At 40.3% G+C, this 12103-nt stretch overlaps 1 protein-coding gene across 2 annotated transcripts in view; it reads left to right on the top strand.

Annotated features, from left to right (window-relative positions):
- Positions 1–12103, top strand: part of LOC116177354 (dynein heavy chain 7, axonemal-like) — a 32798-nt gene that overhangs the window by 6425 nt on the left and 14270 nt on the right. For both annotated transcript variants that reach the window (XM_031496319.1, XM_031496318.1), the window contains exons 7-28: positions 366–592; positions 649–922; positions 970–1132; positions 1184–1299; positions 2104–2245; positions 2290–2426; positions 2476–2706; positions 2749–2914; positions 2957–3351; positions 3396–3556; positions 3600–3771; positions 3818–3997; positions 4044–4397; positions 4444–4641; positions 9219–9339; positions 9394–9569; positions 9614–9762; positions 9811–9958; positions 9999–10211; positions 10263–10435; positions 10481–10736; positions 10790–11089. In XM_031496319.1, coding sequence (XP_031352179.1) covers positions 366–592; positions 649–922; positions 970–1132; positions 1184–1299; positions 2104–2245; positions 2290–2426; positions 2476–2706; positions 2749–2914; positions 2957–3351; positions 3396–3556; positions 3600–3771; positions 3818–3997; positions 4044–4397; positions 4444–4641; positions 9219–9339; positions 9394–9569; positions 9614–9762; positions 9811–9958; positions 9999–10211; positions 10263–10435; positions 10481–10736; positions 10790–11089 — 4452 coding nt within the window. The remainder of the gene's footprint in view (positions 1–365; positions 593–648; positions 923–969; positions 1133–1183; positions 1300–2103; positions 2246–2289; positions 2427–2475; positions 2707–2748; positions 2915–2956; positions 3352–3395; positions 3557–3599; positions 3772–3817; positions 3998–4043; positions 4398–4443; positions 4642–9218; positions 9340–9393; positions 9570–9613; positions 9763–9810; positions 9959–9998; positions 10212–10262; positions 10436–10480; positions 10737–10789; positions 11090–12103) is intronic.

Below are 12103 nucleotides of genomic sequence, written 5' to 3'. Positions count from 1 at the left end.
AACTCTGAGAGGTGGCCAGTATATATGTGAATTTAAATGGTTACTGTACGGTCTACCGTCTAAATCATTTAAACTTTTAATTTCAAACTGCACTCTCCTTTGGCAATAATACAGTCTTTTATCCTATATTGCACCATGTGATCTGATAAATGATAAACAAAATAAAATAAATGGTTGTTTGATGCAAGCAAGGGAGAATGGATACACGTTTTTTTGCAAATGTGTCTCATCTATTTGAAAACGGCTTGCGCTTGACTTTCGTTTTTAGTACGGTACGGAATGGTCTTAATAACATTCGAGAGTAAAGACGAATTTTAACATATACCGAAAAAAACAGTAACAGGTATAAATTTTTCATGCTGTAGATATGGCGCGACATCATGAAGATTTGCTTCGGTGAGCCAAGAGTTATGATGGTTGTCGAAATAGACAAAATGCTGGAACGTCTTTCGAAGTGCAACAATCTTTTAGACCTGATCCTCCGCGGGCTAAACGAGTATCTAGAAAAGAAAAGGTTGTATTTCCCTCGGTTCTTCTTCTTGTCTAACGACGAGCTGTTGGAGATATTATCTGAAACTAAGGATCCTACAAGGTACCTACTTCTAACCGTTCGTGATTATGTGGGCATCCAACTGAACATGTTAACAGAGTTCAACCGCACCTGAAGAAGTGCTTCGAGGGCATTGCAAAATTAGAATTCACCGAAGAATTGGAGGTGACCAAAATGAAATCGAGCGAAGGTGAGGAGGTTCCCTTGGTCGACGTAATTCGAACAGCGGACGCGCACGGGCAGGTCGAGAAATGGTTGCTCGAACTAGAAACAGATATGAAGAAATCAGTGCACAAGATGGTCGAAGGCGCCATTACTGACTATCCCAAGCGTCCTAGAGATAGCTGGGTCCTACTTTGGCCCGGACAAACGGTATGTATGATGTTCGACGAGCTAAACTCGAATCCGGTAAATTACAGGTGCAAAGTGTAGCAATGACGTATTGGACTACAGACGTCCATCAGGCAATCACAGTTAGCCTGGATGCGATGGAAGAATGTTTAGAACAAAGCAATTATGAAATATCGAAAGTTGTAAATTTAGTTCGAGGGAAACTGAATCCACAAAATCGAATTACTCTTGGTAATAGTTTTATAAATCTGCTCAAGTTCTGATAGTGGTGTTGTGTTTCAGGAGCGTTGGTAGTTCTCGATGTGCACGCTAGAGACGTACTCTCGGAGCTAATTGAGTTGAAAGTCAAATTTATTACCGATTTTCAGTGGTTGTCACAAATTCGTTATTACTGGGAGGTAAGTAACTGTGCGATAGAATTCCTGTCAATATTGTAACGGTTGGTTGCAAACGCTTTGGCCCGCATAATGCTCTCCGAAAACCTCTCTCGCTTAATTCCAATTTTACAACCACACCTTCAAAATGGTGGATAAGCGACCATATTTATTAGTTTAACCCATTACATTTCATCCCCATTGACCAATCCCGTTTAGAAAAGTGATTTCTTGAAGACTCGGTCGTTAAAAACCCTGAATAATCAGTTCTCATGCTGCGTCATGAAACTTATCCAACTCATCAGATATTTACACTTATAACCCATTAATTCTGCCTAATCTCCCGCCAGACGGGCGCGACCAACTTTCTCACGCAATTAATCGGCCAATGCCGTATCCGGAAACCATTGACTTAAAACCAATAAAGCGACCGAACTTATTGCGAAACCATTGAACCAAAAAAACAATAGAGCAACAACATTTTGGAGAAACCTCTCTTGACGAAAGTTCAAACTAAGATGGCTGTCACGTAAGAAACCTTCGTGCTCTCCGAGACGGCGCAGTCAGCTTTCCCCGTTTAAAGTGTGTGTAGCGTCGTAAAAGTTATGTATACAGGGTGGAACCTCTCATAATTAATACCTAAATTGCCTCGCCACCCGCTCAATCGGTTAGCCGAAAATAAACAGGTACTTCTAGGATACTGGATTTTATTTTTCTTACCTACGCTAAAGATTCAATGATTTTAAAAACTTAAAAACACTAACATAAATAGTAAGAGGGACCCACTTTCAACACCGGTTGGCCTAAATGAAGTACTTAAAATTTTAGGAAAACCAAATGGCGACACGAATGATCAACTCTACTTTGATGTATGGCTACGAGTATTTAGGTAATGTCGGTAGATTGGTGGTGACTCCTTTGACAGATCGCTGCTTTCGAACCCTCTTTGGCGCGTTACATTTGCATTTAGGTAAATGATCCGCTTACGCCCCAACCAGCTAATTGTTGCCGTAGGTGGCGCACCCGAAGGTCCCGCAGGTACCGGAAAAACCGAAACGACAAAAGATCTGGCGAAAGCGGTCGCGAAGCAGTGCGTGGTGTTTAATTGTTCGGACGGTTTGGATTACCTCGCCTTGGGGAAATTTTTCAAGGTTTGTAGTTCTTAACCCACCCGCGTCAGAATGCAATGAGATGGATTAGGGTTTGGCATCGTGTGGAGCGTGGTCGTGCTTTGACGAATTCAACAGGATTGATTTGGAAGTACTCTCAGTAGTCGCCCAGCAGATACTAACCATTCAACGCGGAATCAATTCAGGTTCTGACAAGATGGTATTTGAGGGCACGGAATTGAATCTCGACCCCACGTGTGCGGTCTTTATCACCATGAATCCGGGATACGCCGGGCGGTCAGAATTACCCGATAACTTGAAGGTAACCTTAGTACACCATGAGTTTCACTAACGCCAGTTGTAGGCACTATTTAGATCCGTTGCGATGATGGTACCGGATTACGCTTTAATCTCTGAAATTGAGCTGTACTCTTACGGTTTTCTAAACGCGAAGCCGCTGGCAGTTAAAATTGTCGCCACCTACCGTTTGTGCTCAGAACAGTTATCCTCACAGTGCCATTATGACTACGGTATCTTACCATGTCACTGCCTATTATAAGTGCTTCTTCTAGGAATGCGAGCGGTGAAATCTGTATTGAGAGCCGCGGGTGCTTTAAAATTGCGCTATCCGGACGAAGAGGAAGACATACTAGTTCTACGTTCAATTAAAGACGTAAACTTGGCAAAGTTCCTAAATCAAGACGTTCCTCTATTTCAGGGAATTACATCGGATTTGTTTCCGGGAGTCGAACTACCTCCTCCTGATTACGACGTTTTTGATGTGGCCGTCAGAGATACGTGCGAGCAGTATAATTTACAGTGCACCCCATTCTTCTTGGAAAAGACGCAGCAATTGTACGAAATGATTGTCGTACGTCACGGACTTATGCTTGTCGGTTTACCGTTCGGCGGAAAGACTCGGTGCTATCGCGTATTGGCGGACGCGCTAGGCTTGATTGAGGAGAGGGTAATGTAACTACTGAAAATTGTCCACGCTGTAACAAATTGCAGGGTGGAATGGATGAGCATAGAGCGATATATACTGTCATGAATCCTAAATCAATCACGATGGGCCAATTGTACGGACAATTTGATCCGGTGTCTCACGAATGGTCAGATGGTGTTCTGGCTGTCAACTACCGAGTGTACGCCATGTCAACTACACTGGAAAGGTACTCGCGAACATTTGAGCCGCTAATTAGTACACATTTTTAGGAAGTGGTTGCTTTTTGATGGACCAGTCGATGCCATCTGGATTGAAAACATGAACACAGTGTTGGATGACAACAAAAAATTGTGTTTGATGTCTGGGGAAATAATTCAGTTGGCAAATACCACAAATCTCATATTTGAGCCTATGGATTTGGAAGTCGCTTCTCCTGCTACGGTATGCAACCTGTCACCTCCTCCACTATACTAGAAATGCTGTTTAGGTATCACGTTGTGGTATGATATATCTGGAGCCCTCAACATTGGGTTGGGAACCACTTCTAACGTCATGGATAAACACTCTTCCCCCACTGCTGTCTGAACACCACACGGCAATGGTTAATAACATGTTTCTGAGATTCGGCCGAGCACTCTTGTGGTTTGTTCGCAAAGGAGGCGTGAAGGTAAGCCAACATGGCACACTGCAAATTGTCATCGATGCGATACCAGGAACTGGCGACGACTTCCGACTCTAATCTGATGGTTTCCGCCATGAATTTGTTCGACTGCTTTATGGACGACTTCCTCGACGAAGCCTTTATGGGGCAAACATCAGACCTAGACGTTCGAGCTCAGTTGGAAGGCGCCGTATTTTTCTCTTGCATTTGGTCTCTTGGCGCTACCTTGGATTCGTCGAGCAAGCCCAAATTTAATATTTTATTCAGAGCTCTTTTAGAGAAGGAATTTCCCGCTTCTGTTGCGAAACAGCTGGACATACCGTTTACCATAGCCAAACCGGAGAAACCGTATATCTTCAGTATTCCGTCTGGCGGAACCGTATTCGATTACAGATATATTAAGGAGGTAAGGCAAACGCGTAGAAATTGGCTGGCACTTGCGCGCTTTTCAGGGTAAGGGAAAGTGGAGATTGTGGTCCGACGATCTAATGACCGCTCCTCCGATTCCCCGCGATATCCCGGTTAACCAAATCATCGTGACCACTATTGAAACTATCCGAAATATGGCCCTGATGACGTTATTGGTACAGCATCGGAAGCCGATGATGATTGTCGGTCCAACCGGTACAGGAAAGTCGGTGTATGTGATTGTAAGGCTCTCAAAAATGGAACAAACAGACAGCGTTAGTAAAAGGAAAGTGACTTCCAGGTGTATCATATTTTGCAGATTGCGATTTCAGTATATAAATTGGTACCTGATGGTGATGGTGGTATTTCCTTTTGTGTGTATTTTGAAACTGAAGAAGTCAAATGAAATTCGGGGCTTAGGTTTTAGAAGTTTGTGGGCAATAGACAAAGTTCACGAATCATTTTTTTAATACGTCATTGAGTTCGAGAAACGCAGTGACCTTGTAAAGCGAGTTCCTTGGCTCCAACATGTCGGTCTTTCAGCGTGGATAGTTTTATCTGAATTGATTTTGCGTGCTCCAAATTGCGAAATCAAGATGAGATCATTGCTTGCTTGTGGAAAGGGAAGCTTGCAGAAAAACCAAACGCGTGAGATAACGATGAACGGCCTAACTCGTGTGTAATTCGCGGGACACAACCAATCAGATTTGTTCTTGAAAAATGCAGGTTTACTTAATTACAAGGCGCCATTTTGAAGGGGCGTTAATTAATTGCAAAAAGATAGGTAGGGATTAATCCGGAGAAGTATTTTGGGAGATTCGGTCTTTTGATTATGCAAGAATTAACCACGGGAACCGCCGTAAAAAATCCTTTTTGGAGTCGCTAGGGCGAGAAGTTCTGTGTTTTTGGGCCATCATAAAAAAGTTTAGGTTAAAGCACAGATCTGTGGTTAAAGCCAGGAGAGAGTTTTAGGCGAGTTTTTCGTAAGCCATTTAAGTAAACGTGTTGCTAGCCAAAAGGATTATTGTGCAAGTAAAAGGAAAAACTAACCTTAACGCCAAGGCGGAATAATGAAACGTGTCTGTGCCAAGGTTTTTCGAGAATTAAAAGGGGTTAACCTTTGTCATAAGAGCTTGTGGCATAAAATCGTAAATGAACGTATTTGCAAAATTATGGGTAAGAAGTAGTGTTCAATATTACTTAACGAGTCTTTCCTTTCGTGGAACTTCAAAGCGTTCAGAACCATTGAAAATAGGAACAGTTGTAGTCAAACAAAGAAGGCTATGGACAAACTGCAGTAGAAGCAAATAATTTCGTTTGCCAGTAATAATAAACACAGAAGTTCAAAGTTCGCGAAATTATCTCCAGAGAGCATCTATTCTTAGAAAATCCATAGAATTGAAGATAGCGGTACTAAGATCCAATTTTCAGTTCCCATTGGTCAATTTCCGAAATATTGTCTCTGCACGGAGGGATGTTCCAAGTCCGTTTTTACGGGAATCATCTCAGGGCCAGAATAACATACCACGAACAAGCGATCGATAGCTCCCGATTAATTAAAAAAATCAAAAAAGTGTCTCTAATCCAAAATCTCCGGTTGTACCTATCTACGATTACAATAAATGTTGCACAAACACAAAACACCAGGTAATATTGCTTCGAAACTTTACCTTTTGACTTCAATTGTAGCACTCGAGTCTCGAGTGATACCACACTGGGTTTGTTCGAAATTTAGCTTTTTGTGATGGAAAAACTCCCTTTAACTGATAACTTGAAGACCCTCTGTGAACAAACGGTCGATAATCACAGCACGCCGACTAAACTTTTCCGTAAAAGTCAAGACACACCTCGGCTTTTTATTACGACGGAAAGAAAATTCAAAACACCCTACTTTCTTGTACACTTTAGACTGACTACTATGTCTCAAAAAGCCTCGATAACGACATACAGCTATGTTTCAACGTCCAAAAAACTCGATTCACGTCTTCCACCAAAAAGAGCCAGGATTAACGTGAACGCTTATTTAAATCTTGCCTTCCCATTCCTTTACAAAATAAAGCGCCGTCTTTGAATAATCCGCACTTGTGATAAACTTCGGCAATAACACGTACTTATCTTGAAACTAGTTAGCTTACGCAACGATAAGAAAACCTCTTATCTACGACCGGAGAAAAACATGAGATTAACTTTCACAAATACTACGCACATAATTCTTAACTGAATAAATCTAGTATTTTAACATGTAACTTAAAGTTACAATTACCAAAACTAAATAAACAAAATCAAACATCAGTAATTCTGATACAAATCATTGACTTCAAAATCAAATAATATGTACGACATTGTGTTTAATCTCTAATAAACAACCACATTTAACGTTAACAATGTTGAAAGGCACATACAGAGCCAAAATAGCCAAATGTCCGCCTGACGTAGTTTATACGACAATATATTGAGATCCGTAATACGTCTGACGGCGGGACGGCGCACTGTGATTGGTTGGCGACGAAACTCATGCTTCATTCAATCACTAGCGGTAGTGAACGGAACTCGATTATCTATTCCGTATGAGCTACACAATGTTACATTCTGAAATGTTACGCAGAGCTACGGGTTCCTAGATATCAATATAAATGACCCCACCCCATGAAACCTAGTTTTATAACACAACGTAATTATTTTATTTCCACAAATTTTTTGCTTGCCCAAATTAACAAGAGACTCAAACTTACTGAGTTCGTTAACACACGTGCCAACATTTTTAAAAACAATTACAAACACCTTGAATTTAAAACTAAACCTTTCCCAATACTACCTAAATTAAATCTACTCAAAACATATTTAATCTGCATCAAACACTACAGATAAACATAGTAAAAAATGCATACAGTATTCTTTTTGTTAAATTTAGACGCTAGGTTGGTTATTATGATAATCTTGTACACTTGTTAATTTTAGGTCGACTCTCAATTGTATTGCGAGAACATGACTGACGCAAAACTGGATAACCGTAAAAACGGAAACTGACTAAGGGTCCGTGAGGATTTTACTTACTAACACTTCTACTTCACTAAACAAGCGTTATAGTAATCCCCATCTCAAATTTATTATTTTTACGACATTAAACAGTTATCAACCTAAATAATAAGGAAATTCTGCTCAAAAAAACACCTGCAAAATTTTAATTAACTTGAAATGTCTTGTCAAATTAAATAAACGCAATAATTTCGCATATCTAATAAAGGCCCGAATTCAATTAAACAAAATCGAACAAGGTATAAGCTGATGGCAAGCCTTTCTCATTACATAATAAAATTACGCAAACTAAAATTATGCGTTATCACAGCCACTGTATTAGGTACATAACCTACGTGGTGATCGATGAAGGTCAACTGGTTTAGTCATACAATACAGTATCAGTGCGCGCTAATGGTGTGTAAACAATGCAGACGCTTTGTTTGGGCTCGGCAATAATAATAATACCTTATTGTATGTGGATTACCAAATTTGTGTAAACTTGGTAGGTGGTTTTGAATTAAACACGGCGATTGTTTTTTAAAATTTAAATTTGAAGTTTATCTCGGTTTTGTATAAGAATTGTTTAATGTTTAAGTTTTGTTTATTTTGATCACCATGTAATTTGTTTACTTTGGTTTGTTTATTTAATAATAAAAGTATAATTAAGTGTTAAAAGTCAGGAACATCTGGTCGTGTTTGCGCGTAACAAGGTTCATCTGGCCATTGCGATAAGCACATTTGTTATTGCGTTGCTTAAAGTGAAATTTGATTAGTTTCAAGATAAGCACATGTTTATCGCCGATAAGAACACAACAGGCGGGCAGTTTGTTTCGAAGCGGGGGTTAATTAAAGCTAAGTTCTGATTGGTTGTTTGTTTACGAAATCAAAGAATCAAAGTGAAAGGGAGAAGATCCTTTAAATACGCGAACAACGAAAAACGTAGCTTTTTTCGATGGTGGTCCGACAGTATTAGTGCATGTTAAAAAAACCATTTTGGGTAGGTTGGATATTAAGACTTAAGACGGCGTTCCTCTTTTTGATAGAGAAGTTTGTTTATTGAAGAAGTTTAATTGATTCAATGCAAGTATTTAAGATCTCTTTGATTAAATGTCAATCGATCGCTTGCATGTGTGGTATCTGTAAACAGGCCCTAAGAGCATATCTTTCAGCTTTGTTAATGTAAGTGTAGCCCGGATAAATATTATTTTATCTGGCAATGAACAATTTTGTGTTTAATCCAACCCTAAATTTAGGTTAGGTTCGAGTTTTTATGTTAAATTTTGGTATTCTTTCCCAGGTGTTATTCAAAATTTTTTTAAACAATTCTTTGCAGTTGTTGAAAGTGATCAAGGCTGCTATGATTCCTAAATTAATAAAATGAAGTTTTTATCGAGATTGTTTTGATTGTAGTGGAGATCGAAAGTGTCTTGAGAAATTTATAATAAGTTATTAACTGAACAGGAGTTTTGGGGTGGCTTAGTGACCGTTTTCCATTGCATACAGCAACATATTACCTTCATAATCTTAACATAAAGCCGCCATATGAAATATAAACAAGTTAATTTCCGAGATTACGTTAAAATTCCTTGGGTACTATTTGTATGCTCTTCATTTGTAAGCTCTTCTTTCCATCCAGGTATCCAGGCCGTAACGTTTTTTCTTAGAGTAAATCAGTAAATTATTTAGTGTTGTTGTTGTTTTACTACTACTACTTCGTTTCGGTTCGGTTCTCTGGACGTCATTCTTCTTTCACACATCGCAGTCCGTCCTTCAACTCATTTGCACACGGATCTTTTTCTAGGAATTTCTGCTGAAGAAAAACAAAAAGACCTTCATCCCGTTGTTTATCAATTTCTCCGCCCAAACATCTGCCAATCAGACACAAAACATTATAATGAGCAAATTGGATAAACGAAGAAAAGGTAGGTACGATAAATTCTCCATCAGGTGGTAATCCCAGTTCGTTAACGTTTCAGGAGTATTCGGGCCACCCGTTGGAAAAAACTACGTAATCTTTGTGGATGACGTTAGCATGCCACTTAAAGAAACTTACGGGGCTCAGCCCCCAATTGAGCTTTTAAGGCAATGGTTCGATCACCAAATGTGGTACGACCTAAAGGACATTGTCCAGATGAAGTTAATCGATATACAGGTAACCAATGGAAAAGTGCTCAAAAATTGAGACGATCGTTTCAGTTTATGTGCGCCATGGGACCACCAAGCGGAGGTAATACGGTAACCCCCAGATTTGCAAGGCATTTCAACCACGTCTGTATTGACGAGTTCGACGATGCCGTTATGGTTAACATTTTCAGCAAAATTATGCTTTGGCATTTAGATACGAGGTGCGTCAAATTAAACACCTGGTTTTTTTCCAATTGCTTGGTTTTCAGAGGATTCTCTAAAGAATTTGATCCGTGCATAGACGAAATAGTAACGGCAACGCTAATGGTATACAAGTCGAGTAGAAAGAATTTGCTACCGACACCAGCAAAGTCGCATTACTTATTTAATTTAAGAGACTTCTCTCGTGTTATTCAGGTACGTCTAGACAGTAAGGGCTGGTTTAATTTAGTTTTAGGGTGTTTTGCTGTCGGTTCCAGAGGCGATAGAGGATCTGTTATCGATGAAAAGGTTGTGGGTGCATGAGGTCCTGAGAGTTTATTACGATAGGCTCGTGGACGACGCGGACAGAGCTTGGATCTTTGAAATGCTGCACGAGGTCTGCACCACGTACTTAAATGAAGACATGGATCTTATGTTTGAACGTCTCGCCTTGCCAAACAGAAGCTACGTAAGCGTTCTACGGTACGAATACGATTTATGGTACAGTTTCTTTGCTTAGATTGGCGAAGGAGAACTCAGACAACTGGTTTATTGTGATTTCGCCAATCCCAAAGCCGATACGCGCAATTATGCAGAAGTTTTGGACTTGAATCAACTACGCGAAATAGTCGAAGGATATTTGGCAGAGTTTAACAATATGTCTAAGAAGCCAATGAATCTTGTATTATTTAGGTATTTGCAATCGGCGCGAACGCAAGAACTAACGCAATATTTTAGGTTCGCAATTGAGCACTTGTCTAAAATTTGTCGAGTGGTCAAGCAACCCAGAAGCCACTGTTTACTGGTTGGAGTAGGAGGGTCTGGTAGGCAATCGTTGACTAGGCTCTCAACTCATATCGCCGAATACGAACTGTTTCAAGTGGAAATTACAAAAACATATGGCGCAGTCGAATGGCGCGAAGATGTAAAAATTATCTTAAGGAAATCTAGCGCAAGTGATCAGCATGGAGTGTTGATGTTCTCAGATGCTCAGGTGAATTTCCAATGATGGTAAAAAATATTCGAATTTGACACGTTCTTATTTAGATAAAAGAAGAATCGTTTCTAGAGGATTTGAGTAATCTACTGAATTCGGGAGAAGTGCCCAATTTGTTCTCGACGGAAGAAAAGATGGAGTTATGCGAGAAAATGCGACAAATAGATCGACAAAGGGACAAATCGGTACAAACGGACGGAAGTGCGGCTGCTTTGTTTAATTTGTTCGTGCAAATTGTGAGAGAGCAGCTGCACGTTGTGTTGGTGATGAGTCCTATTGGTGACGGCTTTAGGAACAGAATTCGGAAATTTCCGGCGATCGTAAATTGTTGCACCATAGATTGGTTCCAGGTAAATAGCAATCGTATCAAATTCACTTGGCTTGTGAAAGAATCATTGACACCCCCCATCCCAGACTATAAAACCACATTGCGTTAAATTGTAGGTCACCGATTTACTTTGGCTCACGATTCAACGCGCATTTCCCACAAAAGTAAAACCACCCTACGGTAATTTACAGGCGACCGAGTAACTGCGCTGACCGCTTTACGCCAATGTGCTCTCGTGGTTCGACGCGAATTGCCTGACGCCTGACGGTTCTCCTAAAACAACGAACTTCCCGCTACTTTTTTTCTTGATTGGCACCAATTCCGGGACGCAAGCCGTTTTCACTAATAAGACAAATTTTGTACAACCAGTCAGACAATTACTTGCCACCAATACATCGACCGAATGTGGAGTAATTTTCCGCGGATCTTGTAAAACCCACGCTACGTAGCATAACGACGACTGTACAATGAACAAAATTTTTCCTGTAATCTGAACCAATCACGCGACATCTCACGGCTCACTGGCGCCTTGAGTTTTCAAACGCAGGACCGTATTTTTCGCCCACGCAACACAACCAAACTCCAACGCTAGGTTTGCGGTTGACTTACCTTTGTTTAGTAGCCTCCTACAACACGTAGTGCCTTCTGTGGTAGAGTAGGTACGTGTATATAAAATCAATTGACAACACCTCAAATATTCAGACAAACGAAAGTGTTTGCAAGAATCTAGCTGGTTTTAGGTTGGTAGGCTTGTATGTACAGGGTGGCCAACTAAGAATATTTGTAGCCGAAGAATAACTCTTTTCAATTAACCCGAGTTCGTTAAAATCGGCTCAGGTACTGTATCTGAGGTACTGTATCTGAGGTACTGTATCTGAGGTACTGTATCTGAGGTACTGTATCTGAGGTACTGTATCTAAGGTACTGTATCTGAGGTACTGTATCTGAGGTACTGTATCTGAGAATCTATCCATCGCAGAGGCTTGCGGTAAAAAAATATATTACTAAAATGGCAACGAGCAAAACCTGGAAAATA

This window comes from Photinus pyralis, unplaced genomic scaffold (genome assembly GCF_008802855.1).
Source record: "Photinus pyralis isolate 1611_PpyrPB1 unplaced genomic scaffold, Ppyr1.3 Ppyr1.4_LG7, whole genome shotgun sequence".
Lineage (NCBI taxonomy): Eukaryota > Metazoa > Arthropoda > Insecta > Coleoptera > Lampyridae > Photinus > Photinus pyralis.
The sequence above is the reverse complement of the archived record's forward strand: the minus strand, read 5'-3'. Positions and strand labels throughout refer to the sequence as shown.